General features: G+C 43.4%; 1 protein-coding gene across 2 annotated transcripts in view; it reads right to left on the bottom strand.

Annotated features, from left to right (window-relative positions):
* The window catches only part of NELL2 (neural EGFL like 2), a 160,870-nt gene extending 140,380 nt beyond the window's left edge, over window positions 1–20,490 (bottom strand). Inside the window, exons 1-2 of one of the 2 annotated variants that reach the window (XM_082011706.1) lie at window positions 18,909–19,066; window positions 18,665–18,793 (exon numbers count right to left, since the gene is read on the bottom strand). In XM_082011706.1, the coding sequence (XP_081867832.1) occupies window positions 18,665–18,793; window positions 18,909–18,963 (184 nt within the window). In that variant the 5' untranslated portion in view covers window positions 18,964–19,066. Of the gene's footprint in view, window positions 1–18,664 lie in introns of both variants that reach the window. The other variant, XM_082011705.1, reaches the window with a different exon arrangement.
* Window positions 20,491–25,477: the final 4,987 nt, after the last annotated feature.

Genomic DNA, 25,477 nt, shown 5'->3' on the forward strand with positions numbered 1-25,477 from the left:
ATTGCATAAAATTCCCTGGCTGTTCTTGTTCTGTTCCTGTTGTCTCCAATGGATTTCTTTCAGGTTTCCCTTAAGATAATGAAATGGTAGTAAGAAGGAAGATGAGAAATGCAGAACAACTACCTTTTCCTAAGAACTCAGATTTTCCCTGCGCAGGTCTGAACCCTGGAAGACACTAGGGTGCCTCTCTGTCCCAGTTACCCTCTGGTTTATCCCTCTACATCGTTCCTAGTTTTAACTACAATCACACCCTACCAGTGGAAATCATAAATGCTTTATGCTGGAGGTAGAAAATAGTCTACAAAGTCTGTGCTTACTTAACAAAAAATAAAATCCACAACTTTTCAATTAGAAAGAAATACTAATTGTACCAAATTCCTGTGATATCTTTATTAGCAACTGATGAAAGAAAGTATATGCATAACACCCCTACCATTATACAAGGCCAGTTCCAATCACACATAAATAATTATCTCTCCTTCCTACATGCACTTTTATTCTAATTGGAGCTAGTGGGATGCAAACACTGTGCTACAGATGGCCTGTGCTTTAGTAAAAAAAACAAACCCTTGCCATCACATGGAGCTCTCCACAGCCCTCCCCGACCTTGGGGGGGAAAGAGGAGGGGGAAACGCAGAGCTGCCTCTACAGCTGCAAGGGAGGAATATTTTTTGAAGTCTACTCATGTCACCCCTGTGAATCATTACCCGATCACTAGGTTGGACAAGAGCTTTCCATCCTTTTATCTATAACACCTGATCTGGGTACCCTACAATCATTCATCACGACCTTACACTACCTTCCCATACACAGAGGAAAGTATCAAGACCTGATTAGATCATGCTGGAAGCCTTTATATTAAGACTATCGTCACATTAACTGCTAGAGTATTAAATTGCCAAAACACATGGTCACTCGCTTTTGGTATTGCAAATAGGTCAGTTCATACTTGCTGTACCAAAGAGCTACACAGCCTTTTGAATTATTACTACTCTGATGAAGCATAGCACCATTTGCTCAGGACAGGCACCAGGTGGATTTCTTAAAAAAAAAAAAACAACACTGAAAGGTCCTTGATCCATTAGATCCATTCTTTTTAAACTAACACAATAGTGCAAATCCCTCATTCCAATTGCCTTTGAACACTAGCAGTAGGTGCTTGACAGATGACCAGTTGTGCTCAATAAATACTGATTCAGGCTTGTTCTTGACATTTGGCTTCTAGTAATCATTTTAAGACCTGAGGTAAATACTTTACTGGAACTGGACTTCTTCCATAATAGCTTGGAGAATCAAACTAGTAGATCACAGATAATAATTTGTGGTTTCTGAACAGTCACATAAAAATCTCGTACTGTGAACATTTCTAAAACACAAAGCCAAAAGCATAAATCTTTTGATATTAGAGTGCAAAAATAAGAAGAGAACTATTAGTTTGAATGAGAAATTCATCTTTAGCTATGATACCTACATAATGGGTTTACTTTCCTAGAATATTGCAGGTGTTTGGTTTGACCACACCTTGACAATTCACAAACCCATAGCGTCAACATTCCATATTTAATTTATAGAAGAATGAATTTAAAAGTGACATTGAAAGAAACAAAAATCCAAAGTCCAAGCATGTCACACTCCTTGCTCAAGTCAAAGGTTACAGCATGGAAATGCCATCACAAGGAATAATAACACTCATGTGGTAACACATGCAACTGGTTTGAGACATTCAAGTTAGCAAAAGTACCAAAAACAACACGACAGACTAGGGGAGGGAGGCTGGAGGAAGGGAGAATTAACTCGTGCCGTACGTAGTTGGCAATGATAACTCTTTACAAGGCTACAGACAAACAGGAGGTGGTGGTCAATCTTCAGCTGCGACATCTAGAGATGATCAGCTGGCCACAGGGGCAGAAAACCAAATCTTTTAAGATCTAACAATGCAAAGCAGTCTGAAAACGCAGTAAAGAAAACCACTGACCATAAGATCTACGGAGAAAAAACTTAGTGGCTGCCTTCACCTCGCGCTTGCAACAGCCCTCACACCCGGGATGCATTTTCCCCTCAGAAATATTCTACAGTCAGAGCTTTGCAGCAAACACCAAAACCACACAAGAGATTCCTGGAGGTGTCAAGTGCAGACACTGTCTTTTCAGTTATGCTCATGAGATGATAATTACTGCACTATAACCAAGACAGTAAGTCTAACTTTCAACAGGACTTGCTCCACAGGTCCAAAGGCACTTCCACCAGTCTAAACTGGTGCTGCAGAAAGAGGCGGTTCTACCCTTTGCTCAGTCACCAGCCTTTAATTCCTTCTCCTCATCCCTGTGGTGACAACTGCATTCATGCAAAAATATGAGGAACTGTATCAGACAACTGATCCAGTTTTAACTAGCCCAGACCACCTCCACCCCCCCCAAAAAAAATGTTGGAATCATCCATGAACAAGTTACTGGAGGTAAGCAAGAAAGATTCCATACACAGCACCAGCAGCGTACTAAATTGTACAGTGGAAAGGCTACATACAAATATGGTCTAGGACAAGACATTCATGACAGATGTTTTCCAATCCACAATAAAAACAAACAGTTATTAAATGGAATGGATAACTTGTCTTAGCAAAGGGTGTGCTCTTGATTTTCTGAAGTGCATCTAAAGCTAAATGTACAGTATGAATTGAATTATAAAACGAACTCCTGCAGAAGAGACTTTGAAGGAGGCATCCTAATTAATTGAGCTCCACAGTTTGTTTCATGTGCACAGAATCAGCTTTTAATAGCAGCATCTATAAATCAATTCTTCGTCTGGCTGTAGGTTTGCTCAACTATCAAAATTAAATTCTAGTGGCTTGTGAGAAAAAGGAGAAGGGCTGCAGGCTAAAAAGAGGCTGAAAAATGTAATAAGGCTAGCTCAATTTTGTTTCATTTTCCTACACTAGTTGGGATCAGTGTCATAAGCATATATTCACATCATGTCACTTCCTCATATTAAAATTGTTGGCTAATCTTTTTCTTAACTAGGGTTTTCGCACAGCCTACAAAGGGCAACAATATCTGAGATTGTTTACTTTATATTGTTCTTTCATTTAAGTAACCAACGTGGGCTAAGCTGCTCCCAGCCAACGGGGCAGCATGCAAAGCCAATCCAAAAGCAGAATCTTTACAAGGTTGAAAGGGTGCAGCGGGTTTTTAAGTGGCGCATTGTGCATTCAAATTCAGGAGTTGCATTCCTGTAATGAAAACTGAAGACAGAAAGAAGTAAAACAACCTTTATTAGACCAAAACCACCCTGCTAGACATGTTACGCTTTAGATACTTCAGTGGGAAGGATGATTGGTTTGTCTTTGTTGTTTTTTTTTAAATACACCTGACTTTATTTGAGCTGATACATAAGATGCTGGTTGATAAAACATTTTGACCTACTTGTCCTATCCATTTGTTCATTCCCTTCTCATAGACTCCCAGTCATGGATACCCCACAAACTGTTTAGGGGTGATACCCCACAAATTGCCCTTGTAGTTTAGACGCCACCGCAGTGACCACAAATTCTGTGTGCCTCCCTTCTTATTTCCATTAAAGAAATGCCTCAGCAAGGATGTATGCAGAAAGAACTGCAGTGGATAGGAAGCAGAAAAAGACGAGGGCAAAATGCACTTCAGCTGAAACTAAACAATCGAAACAAAAACTGACTTGAAGCCAAATCATTAAATCAAATAAAAACAAGGGGGGAAATGTCACAGTTTGTTCTTGCAGCATTTGGGGAGGTTCCAATTGCCGTTGCTTGGTAGCTTTCTCTATTCTGAATGTCAACTAGCTTTGGTGTGTCATCCAGCAAGGGCTTTCCTCCAGCTCAAACCATATGCAAAGTCCCAGGAATCACAATGGACTGACACAGGAGACTAGAAGAAGGACCAGTCTCTGAATACACACATTTGCCCTCCCATTATATTGCCTGTTCATATTTATATCCTCAAAAAATGTTAACCATATCACTTCTGGCCAAAATTCTGGCTCACCTACAGGCTCCATACTTGTGTGGGTTTTTGTCACAGCTGAGAACACAAACCCATTGTGATACAAGAGGGGGGAAAGGTACTGAGAGCCTGGGCACATATGCTTGAATACAGCTGCAATACTTCTGATCTGAAATAACCAAATCATTATTAAGGACATAACTTGCTTGTGTAATTGGGAGTAGTTTGTGCATTTGCATAAGTAATCATGATTTCATTCAAAGTGTTCTGTTTGTAATGTTTTCTTCTCCGTGGTCAAATTTCCCAAGGAATTTTTGCTTGGCTTGTTAAGCCTGGGGTTTTTTTTTAACTTTTTTTTTTTTAAGCTGAAGGAACATTTAAAAATGTCAACTACGCAAATTAAATTAAAATAGAACATATTTAATAGGGGGAAAACCTTCTACCTGATAAAATAGAATGGGATAATTGAGCAGCAGCAAGCCCTCAACCATTTCTGCCAGCTCCTGGCGCTGACTTGGATGACTCTCTAATAAAGAGTTTGCAAACCCAAGACTGTCTGGGGCCAACTACAGCAGTAATGTATTATGCATTCACTGTAAATTGACAATAATACCACCAAAATCTGTCTAGAAGCATTCTGCAAAAGAGATGATACAACCCTAACTTGGGAGTGATTATACTAGTGGCTGGGTTAAGTCTCTGAGCTTATGTACCGGCTGCTTCTAGAAACCAAGGAAAGTCACATCAAGCTGAATCTTTCTGTAACGCTAAGCTTACCTTCCCACAGCCCAGCTACTGCCTTCCCCTGCTGAAACCACCTCCTTTGCATCCCTGAGATTCTACAAAACAATTGTTCGTGTCCTAGCCACTAAAATGCAATCAAGCTGTTTCAAAGCATGGCCAAACCGCTCAGACGATCTTGAGATTGGGGCTATGAAACCATTCTTTGTGGCACACACGTACTTAACTAGACCATGCTGCGTGGAATGGCGAAGGTGAATCTTTCCTTCCAGCCCACCCACCTACTGCCCAAGCCGAATCCAACTGCTTTGGTGAAGCTGTCAAATGAACAGTGCAGCTGCTCAGCACAATTCCCCATCTGGATCACAGATCAGGGAAATGTCCCTTCAGTGGTGGTGTGTCTCAGTGTGTCAGCAGCACAACACAAACAGCCACAGACAGCACCTTTGCTTGGTTAGTAGATCTGTACAACACAGGGAAACAGATGCAGAGAGATCAAGTGGTGGGTTTACACCACTATAAACGTCCATTTGAGCATCAGGACTAGGTACCACAGCTCTCAGTCTCAGGCTTGATTTGCCAGACCACAATGCTAAGACACTTGGACATCTCTCATCCTCTCTTTGGCTGTGGTCCCTTCGCAAGGTAAAGCAGCCCGGCTGCAGCACCACAAGTCTCTTCCTCATATATGTAGGGTCCATGATGGAGAGTTTCATGACTTTTGGACTCGGTGTGCAAAAAGTAAATAAGTAAAGAGGTAAATAAATACAGAAAATGTACAAATGACTGTATCTACAATAGCATTTTTCTGACAATTTTTCAAACTTTTTGCAAGTGAAAGGATAAGAGACCTAATTGTAGGAAAACCTGAACTTTACACCTGTAGGGCTCCAGATTAGAAGTCTGTATTCTTCGCAGGAGGCTGAAGCAGCTGATTTGCTTAACAAGCAATCAGATCCTACCACGCTAGACTGTTACCAAAACAACTCCCACCAAACTGCCAAAGAACATGTGAACGTGCACTCCTGAACATTTCTGAAAGGAACATAAGGAATGTGCGCATCAATGCAAGGGGGAAGCACCATACAAAGGTACAATTTTTAAAGGCATACATGATACAGAAAACCACTGTTCCTTGCCCACAAGAAATACTATCCCTTTCACTGTAACGATGTCATCATGCTAGATACTATCACCAGGAGAGAGGGTGCTACTCAGTGGGGACCTATTACGCGACAACAAAGCGATGAAGATAAAAGATAACTGCTGTTCGTGTTACAGAAATTCCACCCCTAGGAAATTAAAATGTGTGCTCTATGGTACGCTCTGCCCCAGGTATTTATTATCATAATGCTTTCTGGTGATTTATAGGTTCCGGCTTATCAATTATATGATGCAATATCATTTTTGATTACCAGTTTTCCCTAGTCTATATTCCAACACTACTCTCAATTCCTCTTTAAATTCTGAAGACGCTTTGTACGCTCTTCCTCATAGGTAGTATCAGGTACTGCTACTTATGATGTTGTTTAGGTTTTTCATGGCCAATACCACTATAAAACCTATTATGTTTGAACAAGGACACAGAGGTAGCACAGAGTGGGATTTCTGCCTGCTTCTTTATTTCAAAACAGGTTCCAACTACATTTAAAAGGTTGCAGCTACTGTAGCTTTATAAATATATATGTGTATATGTACGTGCACACACTCACAGCCGTTTCAACACAAAGCAGTTTTCTAGAAGCTGTTTTGAGAACACCTTGAAACCTGTGGAGAAAATCAAGCCTGTCTTGCTTTCCTTGCTGCTGCCATCTGTGGCATATGCACCTAGTTATGCTTGGCTGCATACTGTCATATGAGCGCTTTGTGTCAAACTGACCTAACAACAAACAAAAAATATCACACCGAGAAATGCTGTTAACACTGGGACACAGATTGAAGAGCACAAGAAAAATAATGCATCACCTTCCAGCCCTATTGGTACTGTAATAAGGGCATGACACACATGAGAACTGCCAAAAGACTGAATTTATTTCCAGTCCCTAGTTGTATGGTACAGTCAGGATTTAAAAAGTTATGCAAGTCACGCCGAGGGGGAGGACAGGAGGAGGAAGCAGTGTTGTCAGCCTTTTCCAAATGAAAAAGCAGGCGACTGAAGGTAAACAAAGCCTGATCAATTAAAAACAATAAAGTACAAACTTAATGGCAATAATAAACTGTGCAAGCAGATTATGCTAGGTGTAGATCAAGCTAGATTACTTGAACTACACTCCTCCCAAAGATATGATACAATTCAGGCTTCTCAAATATATCATATTCCAGCAGTGAATCGTGTCATACAATGATAGACTGTAGAAGACCAGCATCCACCATGGCACCTCTGGATTAGGATCATGCTGGGTGTAGAAACTCCTACATCCTCTGGGCAACACACCACATCTCTCCCTCACTTGGTTCTCACTGTGTAAGTGCCAGTAAGACCTACTCATGGTCTCTGCTCAGTCATTTTCTCTCAAAACCTCCTTTTCCTGTGACAAGTATCCTGCTCCTGAGGACATACCACCTGCAGCTTGTGTTTCACAGAATCATTTAGGCTGGAAGGAACCTCTTGAGGTCATTTAGCCCTGAAGGGTTTAGCGTTTTTCCCCATTAAGAATCTGCTTCTCCCTCTTTGCAATGGTTTGGATCTCTAATCCTAGTTTTCCTTCACCTCTGGCTTTCTGGGGTATAACTGGTTTTTACCCACATTAGGGTTAATTTCCTTCAGCTCACCAAACTTCTAGGTGTTAAGGCTGAATTAGTCTCACACAATGCAACTGTGAGCTTAAGAAAGCATTAATATGATATCTGTCCTAATTTCCCAGATGACCACAATGATGTGGTCTGCATGAAAGACTAACTTCAGACACAAGGGAATGGTCAACAGTCATCAACTTAGAGAGCTCCAGAAAAACCAAACCTTCATCCCAACAGCAAAAACAGCACAGCAAGGCAGGGGGAAGGAGGCCACCACTGGAAAAAGATTACATCTGAAGCATGCCAGACACATCCAACAACTCTGTTGCTAGCCACAGGTCTCTGGCAGCAGGCTGAGCAAAACAGCAGCAGATGGGAGGAGAAGGCTGGAGACTGAACCACAAAGAGAATTCAAGTACCAGTGGAAATGAGGGGGAAGTGGCAAAGGGACCACACCTGAGGGTACAGAAGGGACACCCAAGCCACCAGTCTTACTGGCATTCTCAGAAAAATCTCTACTCACCTGATACCTGTTTTGATGTCAGGAAAAGAAAAGGTTAGAAGGATTTTGAGTCGGGAACATCAAAAAGAAGGGATACCAAGGAATACCATATGCACAACTATGAGCAGGGTCAGACAGAAAGTAAATGGGAGACTCAAGGTACCATTGGCAGAGGTTCTAGGGAAGCTAAGGAAGACCAGAGTTCAGATTTTCCTGCAATAAATTTTCTTTTAAATCAGGTATTAATGGAGTCCATGCTTCTATGAATGTGTCTGTTAGCCCCAGTGAATCAGCTACAGGTTTTAAACACATGCACAATTTATAGGCTTGGATGAGTTAAAATTAGAAATGCTTCCAAAACCTGATTTCTTTGCCCTTGTAGGCTTGTTTTAACCAAGTACCATTAAAATATACTTAAGCACACCAAAGAACAGTTTTAGGGAGCATGCAAAAGCACCAATTTGATTTTAATGTGTATTAGGTGTTTGATGCCCCTTTGTGTCTTTGAAGCTCTCTCCCTATACTAGAACAATTCCACCAGCACCCAGATTTCCAGAGTACGGAAAGACTTACAGGATCACCCATCCCATCCTGAACGTCACAAAATGACTACAACATAGCTAACATTTGCTAGATTTTTTATGTCATGCTATCTTCTACAAAATCAAAAGTCTGGAGATTTCCACCACTTCCTTTCGGTAGCTACTCCACAATCTCAACTACATCACTGTGAAAGTCTCCTTTTATCTTAAATCCTCTTCATTTATAGTGTTATTACATTATTTTTACCTCTAGCTCTTTGAATACTAAATAATTCCTTCATTTTAAACCTCTAAGAATCTTCTAATACTAGACACTTATCATACAACACTTTTGTCGTTGCTTGGACAAGCTGTACATACTCAAGTTCTTTCAAAAGCTTTCTTAGTAAGCCACTCCTTTTTACTGTATAATCAGGTTTGCTGTTGTTCTTTTCACTCCCTGTAATTCATTGATATTTTTCTGAAATGGAGAAACCCAGAGTGAATGCAATAACCCAGATGCAGTCTCAGTTTAAAAAAATTCAAGCTCCCAGATCTCTTACAGTATGCTTTCCTTATGCTTCAAACGCTAATGGTGTATGCAGGGATTCTTAAAAAGAGCATCACTGAGCAGGGTATGCAAGGTTTTCATCAAGTCTATCCCACTCTTTGAATGAGTGCTGAGCAAATCTGGGGACTGCTTCAAGCTGAAGGGATATTGGCCAATGTTACAGAAATCTTAAGAGTGCCTTTGGAACAGCCATGGCCCAATATGCAAATGCATGTTTAGGGAGTTATTAAAACACAGCTTATTGACCTCAGAACCACAAAAGTTCCTTTGGAACCTTTCTGGATCATTATGCAGCTGTATTTAAAGACTGGTAGTCTTCCAGCCATGGAGTTTAGGCTAGCACATGTCATCTTCTCTTCACAGGATAAACAATATGGATGTTACCACCATCTAATTATACTTAAATAAGCATTTATGCTGGGGAAACCGTATAAATGTTGCTCTATCTAACAGAGAGAACAACTCTACAACTGGAGGTCTTTTTCTTATTATATTCCCTCTATGTTTTCAGAGAGGGAAATTGCCACTCAAATTCCACAGAAAAGAGTTCTCAGTTATAGATTGCTAGCAGTATTGATTGTAATGGCTCCTTTGGAAACATTACAGCCTATTGTAGCAATGTTGTCACTGCTGCAAATATGTTAATCTGCTAAAATCCTTTTGAACACTGCCTTCAGAAGTCTCTTTTAGTCTACTCGTCGTTTTAGACCATGCCCATCACTTTAGCACCTTGCAAGAGCACAGAGTTGAACAGCATCTCCCAAGACAGCTCAACATAAAAGTCAGTTTTCTAAGCTCCTATTGCTCTCTGAAGTCATCAGGATCACACACCCCCAGAAAAAGTATGCACCAAAAAAAGCAAACAAAATATTGTTTAATGTAACAAATAATTTAAAAAAATTTTGTCGTAAAATTTTTGCCTGTTGAAAATGGCTACAGCTTTTTTCTCCACGCAAACATGGTTTAAAAGGGGGGGGGGGGAGAAAAAAGCAGGGGGGGGAGAAGGCAATTTACTCCCTGAATGGGACCATAACTTAAATAACATATTTGGTACAAGTTTGTTTCAAGTTTTAAAGTCCAGTAACAGCCACCTGAAATTCCTGAGTGAACATTCGTAACAGGTATTTATCATGGAAAACATGACAAGGCAAAAAAATTAAAAACTGAAATACCCTTTCTTATCACATTTCTTCTCAGCTTTTCCTGAGAAGAAATCTTTTGGACAACATTGAGATGACAAAATTAGTATTTCTTAAACATTGAGACAAAATTGGAGGAATTTAGCCAAAACAGAGGGACGGAAAAAATTCAGTGAAAAATCGTTTTTCACCCCTGCTCAGCTGTACGTTAGCAGTGCAGGTAGGAGAACAGAGCTGCTCTGTGGGTCTGTGCCTTGGCACACGACCAAACGGGACAAAATATAGGGAACTGAAGAGCAACTGCATGGACGTACAGTTTCCCCTGACAGCTATATATAATCTCCAGTTCTTATCCACTGGTTTTAAATAACTTACGAGCTGAGTTCTGTTCCTCCCTTAAGACTCTGTGGAAGCAGTGAAGTTAACCATTCTTGGAGTTATTTTTCCAAGCCGGCACCTATATGGAGGATACTGACTAGAAGACCCCAAGCAAGGTGGGGAGAGTGGGAAACCAATTTCCCAGATCACATAAGCAAACAGTAGGGTAAAAATGGGGGGGGGGAAACAGACATTAAGACTGATCTAGATGAAGAGAATTGTAGGAAATGCTGCTGTCCTCCCTGAAACCTCACTGGAGAATGAACCATGCTGCAGTCAGGGAAAAACCATAAAAAAAACATTAACCTAGCTAGTCTCAGCCACGCTTCGTGCCTACAGAACTATGTCACAGCAAAAGCAATTACATAAGGGTAGCAAGACCTCATTTTCCCACATCACTACCCTTTGCTAACGCAATCCTCCTCCAACAATATGGAAAGATGTGTTTGACAGCTACCCAGAAGAGTCACCGTACCCCCTTTCTCAGGGCACACATGCTGCAGGTGCTGGGCTCTCTCCAGCATGCAGGACAGATGCTGTCCTGCTGTCAACATCACATCTTCAACTTCAGCCGAGACCACTGCACCCTGCTACACTGCCAGGAGAGGCTGTCTGGTGAGCAGCCATTCACACTTGGCTACTCGTAACGGAAACATCAACATGGAGAAAGGCCTCCTTGGCCTCCACTCCTCTGACCACCACAGCACCAACTGGAGGTCTGGCCCACATCACCACACTGGCACCGTCTTCATGTATTTTCCTTCCATACATGACCCAGATCCTCATATCATACTCATCTTCAACTTTCCAACAAATACGCCGGGTTGAGCCTTGAGATACTACTAGCCTCAAGAAGGGTTTGTAATTGCAGTATTTTAATAGAGGCCTGATTGTAAAGGTGGGAACAAGCAAATGCAATTCTGTCTGTTACTAACCAGTATTAATTGTTTTGGGCAATGCTAATGTATAAACAGAGCATGGTTATTTGAATTAACCTGAACAACCAAACTCTCGTTAAAAAAAGTCTTAGACACCCGGCACTGTCCCAACAGAAAACAGATCCCCAGGGACTTCAATTTATTGCAGACAGTAGATGCAACCTGGCTGTGAAAAGCACCAGGTCGAGGCCATGAGAACACAATGAAAAATTACATTCCTTTAAATGGAGTCAAACCCTTGCTGATAAATAAATGCAGGTACTAATTCACTGCAAAAGTCGAAGTAGCAGCAGCTGGAGGTGTTAGCTGTCCCACCAAGCCCAGGCAAAGCCAGAGAAGCACGCTGCTTGGCACCTTCTCCCCATGGGATCTGGGCGGGTAAGGTGTGGTGCCTACACCAGCAAGCAGGTATTATTTCTCTCCCCACGCTGTAGCTTCTTCCAGAATCCATGCTCTTAACAATTTAACAGACTGAAAGGTGACCAGAGCCCATATCAAGACATACTGCAAGAGATGTGAGTACCAAAAAAATCAAAGCCCAAAGGCTATGGGAGGGAATATTTAATTTCTGTTTATTTCCTTTCCCTTCCCCAGAAATCCTACTGGGGCGGGGGGGGAAACACAGAAGACAAAAAAGAAAATTTTTGTAAAATACCTTTTCTTGAGATGAACAATGACATAATTTTTAGAGCTGTACTTAAAACAACTTTATTGCTCTACACATATACCTTTGTGATGCTTTATATGCCTAATACATGCTCTCAGCAACATTATTTATTTGAAACTTTTAGCATTAAGACAGTTACAATCCCCAAATGTTACAGGCCAACTTTTCTGTCATTCCTTAATGTTATTTTGTATCAGCTATGTACTAATGACTACATACAGGAATTACAAGCTCTTCTCTGGAAACTTGAGTTTCCTTGGCACCTGCAGTATACTAGGTCCCCATTCCTTTCCATTTCCCAGTTCTACCCTCTGCTGCACTATTACATGCATTAATCACAAGTCCAGAAGACTGAAGTTTTTTTCTTTCTAGAACTTTTTCCCCTTCTATTTTACGGATAAGCCAGCACGGCTGTAGTTAGCAAGCAACGCAGTCTGCAATACTAGGTGTATTCACCATCATCCAGCAGTGTATGGTTACGCAGTGGGTAAGGGCACCCATGTAAGTTCTCCACGCATGGCAGGTGCCTCAGCATGGATCAGAATGGGAACTGGATGCAGGATTCTCACGTACTACCTCCTTCTTTTTGGGGGCAGGCTCTTCAAGCAACAGACGCTTCCCAGACACCTCCTCTTGTTACCACTGCTAAGAGGAGGAGGAGGAGGATGCTGAATATTCAGCTCTTCTGGAGCTCTTCTGGAGCGAGGGGATGCCTTGTGGCAGCAAGCCCTGCTCTGCAGGACCCAGCCCAGCTCTTTGGGGCTCTCCTTCAATGTCCAGCCTGCCTCCCCAGCAGCACCGATCACGACACTGGCAGTGCCATATCACAACGGTTACTGTTTGCACGGGCACAGAGGTGCCTCTGGAATGTGGTGGAGGTGGAAGGGGATGGGGACAGCGGGGGGAAAGCGTAGGATGTTGTTCTAGGTATGCCAAAATCTGGATCTCTCTGGCTACCATGTTGTCATAGAGTAATTGCTTACACTGGGCACTTCTAACATTGAAAAACACTCCAGTACTTTGAAATTAAACTCAATTATTTCAGTCTTTCCCAAAACTAAGGGGTGAGGAGTTTTCTTTGTCACTCTGAAAAATTACAGGAATTTTTATTATCTACAGATGATCTCTATGCTGGAGGTCCCATGTTTTGAGGATTCAGTGATACTGAGAGAGAAACCAGCTTGCTTCCAAGACAAAAAAAAAGCTGCGGATAGATATTCACTCTGCAGTCAGGCATGCCAGTTGGCAACATTAGCCTCCTCTCCCTCAGCTGTCTGTTACTGCTCCTCTGGGAGATGATTTGGGTCGCGCGTACAGCTGGAGAAAGAGGATTTTACAGGACTCTCTAATCCATGTCACTGCAGTCAGCCAGGTTCGCTCCTGAAGCTGGCCGACTCGGCCATCAACAGACATGGAAACACTCATATGATCTCTTGCTTTGGAAAAGTTGTGGGGACAGTAACCTCTAGCTCCTGGGCGGTGACAAGCAGCTGGGAACAGTCATATTTTCAGCAGGCTCAGCTGGAACCTGGAGAAAGCATCTGTCCATAGTTTCAATGGCAGGTGGCAAGGAAAGAAGTGTGTGTGAGGTGCAAAGGCAATGTAAATCCTATTTCTATAATGAGAAAAAAATTCAGTTACATCTAGTTTTAAAGCTTTATTTTTAGTTCTTTTATTTAGCAATGTCCAGAGGTGACGTCATGGGCAAAAAACAGTGATCTTTCCAAAGGGATATATTTTTTTATATGTGTGTGTATATATACAGTAATATTGTTTTGCTAGCATTTTAAAATAATGGGCTAATGATCCAGTCATGCAGCAATATGTAACAAATCATTTACATCAAAAGGTCTATTTTAGGGGGTTTTTTTGTGACAGCAGTTGATGCCAGCAACCCCCAACCCAAAGAACATTAGTGCTGAGTCCTTCATGCAACCCATGGATACATTAAATCATTTCTTTGATGTTTTACAGCACATCTTATTCCCCATCAGAATACACCATATCTTGCCTCTAAAACTGTCCCTCCTCATCAAAAATATCCAAGTATTATTTATAGCCATATTAAGAGCTACATACCCTAACTGGCAGGCAAAAAGCTTATTCTCTTGATGAACTTGAATGAGTTCCAAGTTCTGCATTCAGATACACAAGCTCCCACATTTTTGCAACTGTCATGCCCTTTTTATTTTAAATACGTGTTCCTGTGCTTGTAACTATCTGACTGCACTCCTCTGTCCGCCCTTTAGCCACCTCTTTGAGGAGTATATATGCCTTCTGATGGGCATATACTTTCCTCACACATCACTTGGCTTTCATTTTTTATGCCTCTCATCGCTTGATTTACAACATACCTTCCACCACTCTCCACTGCTGCTGGAGGTGGTTAGAAGGTGTCTCCATTACTACACATAGACTCTTTGGACAAGGATAGTCCAATGCATAGTATTTGCTCTCAACAAAGACAGAAGATCCAGAAAGACTATCAAAATATTATATCTATAAAAGGTATATAATACAGAGCCTAAAGGGAAGAGGAAGGGTGACAAGGGTGACAAAAAGTCACTGCCTAGAGGAGAGCCCAGAGGAGACCAAGGTACTCATGCAGCCTTTATTTAGACTCTCACACCTCAGAACACCGTTTCCTGTTGCAAGTTGAAATACCTGGCTTCATTGGGACCTTGCATGTTCTTAATGTTACACTCCTGAGTGTAGACTTAAGTAAGTCAGGTATCTAACCATATCTAACCAGTATCTAACCCATCCAAAACCCTCAGCACCCTCCAGGCTCTCTTGTTGTGGTTTACAAATTTACACGGTTACACATGCAACAAGTGCTCTTGCAGCAACATGATGTTCATATTTGCAGAGGAAAGTGGCTACATCGACTTTCACCTCCACTCATCTTCTTGAGTTGTATTAAAGTAGCATATTTACAAAGAAAAAAATATAAGAATGACAACTGATATTTCTCCAAAAACCTTCTTCAAATATGTTAATTACACTCCAATCCACCCCACCCGATTTGGGCTTTACCTTTAGTGTCATCCCTGTTTTGCCAAGGGAAAACAAAGGTATTGAAAATTTCACTGCCTTATGTGAAGGGTCACCAACAGAGAGAAGTTTGCAGTGTAGATATTCTGACTTCTATTGTGTGCTCTGACCAGAAGAGGAATAATTTTCCTCTCAACATATTTTGACATAATAATATCTGCTCTTGGCTAGGAAGTGCTGGCAGATGTTCACATACAGAGACACTAACATTTTGGAAGACTTCCTCCTGTTTTCTATTCATAATTGTATCTTTCCACAAGCTACACTGGAACATTTTACAATTACTTTGCAAATCACATTTCACCAGAAAGAGAAGTCCCTGCAGCTAACTGGAGCCAGATTACAGCAGCATTCAGGTGCTACTATCCACTACAACCAAGGAGCACCAGGCATCTAAAAAGCTTTAAAATTCAAGACCACCACACCTAATCCTGCTGAGGTCAGTGGGAAGAGTTCTGTTTCCCAAGTCTGATACTTTCTATAAGATTTGTGCAGTGACAGAGCAGATTGGTACACAAAAAGAAAGTCCCACTGACTGCAAATTTCAAATGGCTGGAGTTATTTCTAAATAAGGAACCATATAAGAAGCAATCTAAATGCCCTTGAATAGACTGTAACAGACTGAAACTACCTTCAGAGAGTAACTGCTTACCGTGTTCTATGGCCTAGAAATATAAGTACCTTTGAAAATCAATTACACAAAGAAGAATGTCAGAACAGCCAATTAGATGCTAAAACCCTTGTATTGAAAATTGATGCTACATCTAATTAAGCAGTCAAAACTGACTTTTCACCTAGAAACAGAAGGAAAGAGACTATTCTGCTTTAGCTCTGTGTACAATTTTCCCATCATATGCCTTTAATTGTCTGTTACCTGTTGGCAGTTCAACCTGCCACTTTCATAATCTCTTTCTAAAATAAAGAACAGCATCTAGGCTTTCTGTATGTTTTAAGCATCTGTAAAGCTTTACACCAGTTGAGAATGTGGTCTATCAAAAAAAGGCAACATACTAAAATGTCACATATATATATACACGGTACAAGAAAAGATTCAGGATCTGAAGAAACCAAAGGGCAAAGGATCACAAGTTAAAGCTTCCAGAGTAAGTTCACAGATCATTTGAAGTCATTTGTGTCCTTTTCACAAAATCATTTGGGTCTATGACTAAGGCTTTAGCTGGGATAAGGAAAAAACACATAAGCAAAAAACAAATTTAAGTCAGCACGCATATATATTTGATATTCACACACTGCAAATACATACGTTAAGAGGCATATACATTGCAGCAATGTTCCCGTGGTGTGAGCTCTAAGAGCAGAACAAAATGACTAAGTGGACCCAGTGGTCTGATCAAGGAAGGAAATTTCTCTGTTTCTAAATGCAAGTTAGGAAATGAAAATCTGTTTGCTCAGTGAGGACCCCATTTACTATAAGAAAATCAACGGTCGTCTTATGCAAGCAGCAGGAAAAGTACCTCCAGTCCTGCAGGGCACTGAAGACTTCCCAAGGGACACTGAGTGACTTCAACTACCATTTAAACCCACGTGGTTTTGTCCTTGCTATTCCCCCAATTCCACTCAACAAAATAAAAAAGGTCGGTGTGAAAATTTAAACTCCTATCTCCTTTTGTTATGACTAAACTGGCAACCCATTGGGGGACTACATACACACATAATTACAAAGAAAGAGGGAACAACTTAAAAAATTCTTTAGTAACACAGTAATTTTTTTGTCCCAACACCGGGAAAATATACAGTAAATTATTCTTACAAACCTCTAATCTTGTTACCACTGAAGTCAAAGGGAGTTTTGTCTTCCCCCTCACCCCAACCCATTATAGAACAATGGGGCCTCAACTCAGAACTGTACCTTTAAAATTACAGCTATTTTGGACACGAACCCCACCGCCACACAAGCGCAAGCGTGGTGCCATTCTAAGCAGTCGCCCTTTTCATGGAGGACCCTGTTCTGCAGCTACAAGCCCACCACGAGTGTTTAAAACCAGCATGTGTCAGTGTTTCTGAACGCCTATGCCCACGCATCTCCACACTACTGTCCGTAGTGACACACACTGGCTGTACCGGGGAAGAACACCGCTAGAGAGATCACCTTAAAAAAAATAAATAATTTTAAAAAAGCCTTTGGCAACTATTAGCTTCTGATAAATTATCTCATTAATGCAAACATGAAAAAGAAATTCCCTTTCCAGATCTTATCTCCCTTGAATTATAACTCCTCTGGATGGGAAACATAGCCTCTTGCCTGTTGCACTAGAAATGCTTTCAGATCCGAGCTGAAACTCCTGGTGTGACACAAGAAGCCAGCAATCAAGTCCCCCTATTTTAAAACTACAGGCTGATGAGGAGATGTGCTTTTGCTCCACCAGATGTTGAGCCATATTCCTTGCTCTTGTTTAGTCATGTTTCTAAGGAGCATTTCATCATCTTTCAGAGAAGAGTTTTGCTTCTAAAGGCCATTTTTAGGCTTTTTTTTTTTAATTAAGATAAGAGTTTTTTCCTGAAAACACTCTTGACTCCAGCCTCATTAACATATTGGTACATTATTAAAGCGCAATTCAAAAATACCCTGAAAATGAGAAAGTGTGGGCAATGTAACCTATACCAATAAATTCAACTGGCCATTGAGAGTTATTTTACAGTCCCTTAAGAATTTCAATATAAGGAAGTTTAATTATTTTTAATAAACCTTCTAAATATATTTGTGAAAGATAAACAAGACTACTGTTTTATTTCTCTTCCCAACATGACCAAAAAAAAAAAAAAAAAAATCAGAAGCACTAAAAGAGACTAAAACTCATTCTTTGTTTCTCACGAGGAGTACAGTATAGAAGCTCACAAAGGCCACTTTCCCGTGGTGAAAAAGGGGTCATCTTATTTTCAGCCATCTGCCTCACTCCTCCGGGGCGCTTCATTTCAGCATTTTGCTCGATTCACATGAAACTTTCAGCGAGCATTTCCTTAGCTGGGGTATGGTTAGCGTCTCCCAAGTAAAGCAGAAGAGTGGGTGGTGCTATTATTCATCCCTGCACCCCACGACTCACAAAATAAGCCATCTGCCATCCCCGTTCCTGCTGTACTTTAATTAAGCGTCTACCAGTCAAAGGGAAAAAAAAGGGGGGTGAGAAAGAGGAAAAAAAAAAGATCGGGGGGGGGGAGGGAGAAGAAGAGTGGAAGAAAAGGAGGAAGGAAGGGAAGGGACCCCGAGGGCTTCAGGAGGGGGCCAACCCCTCGCCGTGGGGGGTGGCCGAGCCCCCCGTGCGCGGCGCAGGGGCCCGACCGACCGCGGAGGGCGAAGCGGGGAAGAAAGAAGCGGGGAAGAAGCGGAGAAGAAGCGGAGCGGGGAAGAAGCGGAGCGGGGAAGAAGCGGAGCGGGGAAGAAGCGGAGCGGGGAAGAAGCGGGGCCGGGCGGGCGGGGGCGGCCGTACCTGGGAAGAGGAAGGCTTTGCTCCCGTTGTGCAGCCCCGGCACCTGGCGCACGCCCTCCGCCGAGCCTGCCAGCTGTAGCTCGGACAGCACGTCGATCTGCAGCGAGGGGTCCACGCCAAAGCCTGCAACTGAGCCAGAAAGTGCCGTTACCCCACCCGCCGACACTGCAACTTTCCGGGACACCCGCCACCGCCGCGAAGCTCCCCCGGCCCCGCTCCCGGTGACCGCCCGGCAGCCGCCTACCTGGCCCCAGGCAGAGGAGAAGGCAGAGCGTGCTCGGGCGGATGCCGGACTCCATGGCACACCGATGCTCTCAGTCCATAGTCCCCCTCCTCCGGCTGCTGCGGGTGAAAAACCTCTGGGGCAGAGGCTGGTTCCCTCCCCGCCTCTCACCGGGAGGAGCGGACCCCCCGCCGCCCCGCAGCGCGCATCACGGCGGGCGCCGCGCCGCCCCGCCGCCGGCCGGAGCACACAAAGGCGAGGGCGGGGGGCGGGCGGGCAGCGCAGCCCTCTGCCCGCGGGCAGACAATGCGGGGAGCCCGGAGGAGCCCGGAAGGAGCCCTCCGCCGTGCGAGAGAGCGAGGCCGCGGCAGCCGGGAGGCGGGGGCGCCGCGCCCCGCAGGTCCCCGCCCCGCCGCCGCCAGGCGCGGCCCCTCGGCCGGAGAGAGCTGCTGCCGCCGCCCGGCTCCCGCGGGAGCGCCGCGCTCCTCCCCGGCGTCCAGCGGGGACAGCGGAGCCGGCGGGAGGGGCCGCTGGTTTATGCCGCGGCCGCAGGAGCCGCCCACCGCCTCCGCCGGGCCGGGCAGGGCCGGGGGAGAGGCACCGCCTCGCCGCCCCGTTCGTCGGGTGATGGCCGGGCGCGGAGGGGAGAGGGACCCGCCGTCGGGGTCTCCGGGATGGGACGTTTGAGGGGAGCCGCCGGGGAGCTCCGCCGCGGAAGGGCCGGGGACGGTGGCGGGGAGGGACGGGCTGCCCCGCGGCAGGCAGCGGGCAGGCAGCGGGCAGGCAGCGGCCGGGCGGCGCTTGCAACGAGCCCTCGGGGCGCTCCCCTGCCCGCCGGCGGCGCGGCCTCCGCATCTTGCTGTCGTCCTCCCGCGTTGAACTCCCATCCCGAGGTAACGCCGTCCGGGCACTGGCCAAACCTCAGCCTCATCTCTGAGCATGAATAAAAATAATTCGGGAGGGGGAAAAAGAAACCTGGACGTTTCCAGTAGTTGATCAAGGTGGGAGTGCGGAGAGGCTGCCGCCAGCGCGGGGCTCTGTCAGCCGTAGGTTCTCCTTCGCCCTGTCGTGACGGGCATTTTTACAGTATCGCAGTGGTCCTGTCCTCAGCTCCTCACCAAACCCTCCTCCCCTCCAGCAAGTGACATTTCTGTGCCTTACTTTGTGAGCCTACAAAGGGGGCTAAGAATAGCCGTACTCTTCCCTTTCATAGACTCCCAATGTGCAAGGCAGGAATGTCTTGTTGCCAGTTTGTCAAATTCTGTGGAAGGATTGGGGTTTTAAATTATTTTTTTTCCAGTTTCACATGCCTGTCAGTAAGACTCTGATGTCAGCTGGTGATTCCAGTATTGTTTATTGACCTCCCCCAAATTCACCCTCTATGATCTTTACAAATAATAAAATTTTTACAAGTAACCCTTACAAATCTTTCCCAGTAATGTTTCCAAAGGAAGGAATATTTATTATTCCAAAAGAAAGAGGGATTTTTTTTCCCTTCTTTTTTTTTTTCAAAGACAACCATGAGAGTCAATGGCAAATCTCCTTTCCATGCCAGATTAACCAACTGAGATCCCGAGCAACGTACAAAGCAAACATCTTCTTTCCTATGGAAAAAAAAAAGGGAGAGGAGTGTTTAAAGATGAAAGCAGGAAAATGCAATCCATCCCTCAACCCAAATCCACAGCGCAGGCATTAGAAGATAGCTCCAGTGTGTTCCACCACCCATGTCACCCTTGGAAGAGCAACAGGCTTCTTCTCCAGGTGGTGGAGACAGCGCAGCCCCATGAGAGGTGCTTTTACAGCCACTTCCCATTGCAACTGGCCTGAAAACCAAGAAAGGAATCCTTCTGCTGGTACCAGCTGTGTCACTGGTCACACAGCGTCCCTGGCATAGGCAAAGGACATAGTGACATCCCATCCTAATCGGCCTAGCACCTCTTCTGCACCAAGCTTTGTCTCCAGCCTGTTGGTGACGTGGAAGCGCGCTTCCGAACACACGGAATCTGCAGGCTGCCAGAGCAGTCTAAGGGAAGATGTGCTTCCTTGGGGGAGTTAATGGACGGCAGCCACACCTCCACGATTGTTTTCATGCTATTTCAATCACATTGGTTACAGATAACTGAACCAGAAGCAATGAATTTGAGAAGAAATAGATTCAAAATCTAGAGCAGTAATGGTGCATAATGAGCCCTACCGCCGGTTGAGTCAGGCACACAAGTGAACAAACCAAAAGAGGCAAATACCTGCTTTGAATTCTTTGCATCTGCCAGCAGCCGCTGACAACTTCCATTAGCTGGGGCTGCCAGAGTGGAGTAAGCGTGTAAATCAGGTGGTGTCCGCCCCTTTGATAACCCATTTCTCTCTCAACAGATCTCCAGGGAGGCAGCCGCTCATCTTCGTGTCACATATGTGAAAAATCACTCAAAACGCCATCCAACCTGCTTTATCTATACCGTCTTATATATGTGGAGCCCAGGGCAGACATTATACGTATTACACAGAGCTGTGTTTCTGCTATGTGAGATGTCAATAGTGACCTATTTCAGCCACCCAAGAAGTGAACAGCAAAATGAGAATTTCTACCAATAAAAGGCATACAATATTGATGATTAGATCTTTCAAATAGGTGGCTGAACCTAATACATATTTCCACCCATGGAATCACTTTCTGATCACTCTAGAAATATAGAGTTTCACAGTTTTTCTGTGCATGTCCCTTCTCAAATCTGGATTTTATGAAAATACCTAAAAGGAAATGCTTTTTATGGCTCAGTTGGCTGGAATGCTTTTCCCTTTAATGGCAAGCGTGTCTTTTAGCCAAGAGTTCTACACACACATCACCTTGAGGTTCACCATAACTACTCTACACATGGCAAAGGATGTCAGACGTAAGAAAATGGTATGGCATATACATATCTGTAAGAACCATGTATTGGTGACAGCACAATATTCCAGTTCTTTCTATATTAAGCAAGGTCTCTGCCTAAGGCAGCCCATTCCAGATATTAACCTTTAAGGCTCTCAGCAAGTTTCAAGGCTGTCCAGAGACTAGATGTCTCAGATACCCTTTTTTTTTTTTTTTTGGTGAGCTATATCTGATCCCTGCTGAGATAGTTCTGATGCCTATGAATGCTAGAGGTGGAATTGCTCGAGGAAACATCTGTAGGCAACAAGACTAATCTTTTGCACTGACTATGGGACTTCTCCTGTGACTTCCTTTAGAATATCACCTGGTCATAGGTATTACCACATCTACAATGAAAAAACCTTCTCTTTAAAAAACCTCTAGGATGAAATGACATCCTGTAAGTCCACAGCAATGGATATGTCAGCAGTACCACACGTACAGCTTGTCCAAGTATAAGTGAAAAGGCTTTCTGAGGAGCTGACCTTGGACTCAGCCACCGAATCTCCTGGAAGCGGGAATGGCCCTGGCAGTGATGTCCCTGCCTGACAGGCAGGTGAGCCTGCCATGCTTTAGTCACACGAGCTGGAGCGCACTGTGTAGCACTGCTTTGATGCTCTGTAATACAACTGGCTTCTGTACAGTCTTCTGGTCATCAGTGTTTCAATTTCAATGAGATTTTTGGAGGAAATCGATACCATGATATTGACACTCCCACCACCACCAAAACTACTAGATCCTAAAAAATAAGTAGGTCTTCTGAATAATGACACATATTCACAACAATTTTCATGCCAAATGAAGAGTTTAAGGGCTGTGTTACAAGCCCCAAATTCATGAATGATTTTGTTGCAAAGGAAATCTCATGTTAATTACACCCATATTAATTATATGCTATACACTAAACTGAGTAAAGATCTTGAAGCATGCAGATGACAACCCTGCACTGGGAAAGTATTACCTTTCTTACCACAGCTTATCTGGTATTATTTATTTTTAAAGAAAAGCATTAATATTTTATTAACAGTAGTTTTACCAATGTATTCCTATGCTGGAACCTGGAGAGTCCATATGAATTTAAGAAATAAGTAAGGAATTGTCACTGACCTACTTATAAAACACTGATGCAACTTTTTTTCTGAGAGTATAGAAAACAGTCTTACTTATATTGCAAGATACACATAGTTGTTTATTCAACATTATAGCTTTAATGCAGCATTTATATGGAAAAATATTTGTAAAACATGATGTTCCATAATTAATACTTTTTGAAGTGTAACAAGGAGAATCATCTGTTGTCATAGAAAAGCAGGTTTTTAATTTGAGTAAATTTGATACTGCTGGGGATGAGGGCTTTTATTAGTTACAGGCAGGGAAAATGCAGGCAAATTATGCTGCGGCAGTTTCTGTTAATACCCTTCAGTGCGGCCTTCTGTCTGCACCATTATATCATTTTGATCCAAATTTTCTGTCTATGAAAAGTCACATGTAAGGCCCATAGAGTTGTGTCACGTGTAAAATGCCATGTGGGACTAAGGTGAGACCACCAAACTAATTTTCACTTGTTTTCTAAATGATGGCTTCAACAGAGAAGCTCAGATGCTGTTCTTGAAACCTCAGGTGTTTATTAGAGAGCTTTTTCTTGCCAGCTTCCTGACCAGATCTGGGTCCTTCTCCTGTGGCACCCTCTCCCTCCAACACATACACATGCCTATTTGTTTCTATAAAGCAGGTGATTCACTTTTGCTGTGTTGCTAGCTCCCCCCTTCCATAGTCTTCTCTTCCCGATTCCCCACATCCTTTCTGCTCTTTAGCAGCTTTCCCTGACACAGGTGCTCTCTCTCTTCCCCCCTTTCTCACCCACAAACGTGCACGCACACCCACTCCTTTGCACATCTTCTCTTTGCAATTTGTCGGTCTTGCAGCATCCCCCAGGTGAGAGCCGGTATTAGCGTCCTGCACGCTGCAGGTTTCCCGTCTCAGAAATGCACTCTGCCTTTCCGACCAGGAACGCCTCGGACAACTTGGGATTTAAATACAGCGCTTGGCTAAGACTCAGCGGGGACTGACAAAATGACTAAGCCACACACCCAACCATGACAGTACCAGCCCAATGAAAATGCCTTGGCATCAAAGGCTTTCCTCTCAAGCACGTGTCAGCTGAAGAGACATCAGCCGAAGAGCCATACCACCCATTTTAGGTGCAGTTGGGAATGTTTCGTACAGATCTCATACTGCCCCACTTGTAACCGCAAAAATTACTTACCATCAGAAAACAGAGCTGTGAAACAGGCTATAGCTATTTAAGGAACACACTTTACGTCTCTCAAAGTTTCACATCTTCCTGGGTTTTTATATCATCTTCACTTGAGGATGCTTCACATCTTGCACCTGAGGTTGCAGCTTTGGCAAGTGGACTGGTGCAGTCAGCAGTGGAGAAGCAACACCAAGAGTGTTGGAAATTACAAGGTGGTTGTTAAGGCTGCATTCTTCTGGGCGCAGAAAGAGAAACAAACGGAGGCAGTTACATCAGTGAGAGGTAGAGATGAAGGCATTTTTCAGAAGTTTTCCCAAAGATTCTTGTTTGGTTCAAGGGCAAGGAAGAAAGGCTGGAAGTGCAAGCTGCGCTATCTTTTTCCCAAATTTGAACCTTGCATCTTCGAAGTTGCAAGGTGCCCACATTAATCCTCCTTGCTAGAGTCTCGTTTTTTATACTAGCTTTATTTTCTGCCTCCAAGAGGGTGCACACCCCTTTGATGTAAGGTAGAAGTGATAGACTGCCCTGCTGGCAGCCTTCACACATTATAATGCCTAAAAATGTCTTTTCAGAGAAAATGTCAGCTAGGAGTGCTGGTCTTGTATTTGGTGCGTGGAACCACATGAAGTAAGAAGAGGATAGTTCATGATCAGGATTTAATTATCTCAGTTTTGTCAGTCCAGACCGCAATAGCAATTAGGCAAGATTAGAGTTTGACCTAAGTGTGCTCTGTGTTTTGATCATTTTGCCATCCCCTATTAAAAAATACATCAGCATATCCAATCACAAATATTTATGATAACAAAGTTGGCATGGCAAGGCTTTAATCTGGTATGTTTTACTCTTGTAATAAAGAAAAAAAAATGTACACAGGCTGCACTGGAGCCAACACTGGCCTGAGTACAAGTCTCTGAAAGAGGGTGGGTGCAATTTTTTTCTTTTTCCACGGCCTAATGTAGTACCGTAATTCCATCTGCAAGTACCAAAGTGGAGAGGGGATTTCTGATAGTAGAAGACTTTCAACTGTAGAAAACAAAGGGAAAACAAAATCTAGTAGCTGAGAATCAAATCAGAACAAATCCATACTTAACAGCAGAATTTGTTAAAGATGACAAGAGGCTCAATGAATTCTCCAGGCTTTATTTTCATTAAAAGCAGGTGCCATTTTAAAGAACATGCTGCTCTTACAGGTTTGACACAGACATTAGGGAATGATGCTTACAGCTTGCTGTGGTGTTCGGAACCAGTGGAGAGATTCCAGGCAACCCACCCCCAGACCCGCTCACTTGCAAAGAACGGCAGACACTTGTGGTTCCGGGCTCTGCTTTCCTTCTTGTGGGCACAAGCTGCCATATCAACAAATGCCCCAAATCCAACATAATTTCAAAGAAATCGAGTCTATCTGGTGTGTCATGAGTGCGACTGCAG

This window comes from Phaethon aethereus, assembly GCF_964289735.1.
Source record: "Phaethon aethereus genome assembly, chromosome: 1".
Classification (NCBI taxonomy): Eukaryota; Metazoa; Chordata; class Aves; order Phaethontiformes; family Phaethontidae; genus Phaethon; species Phaethon aethereus.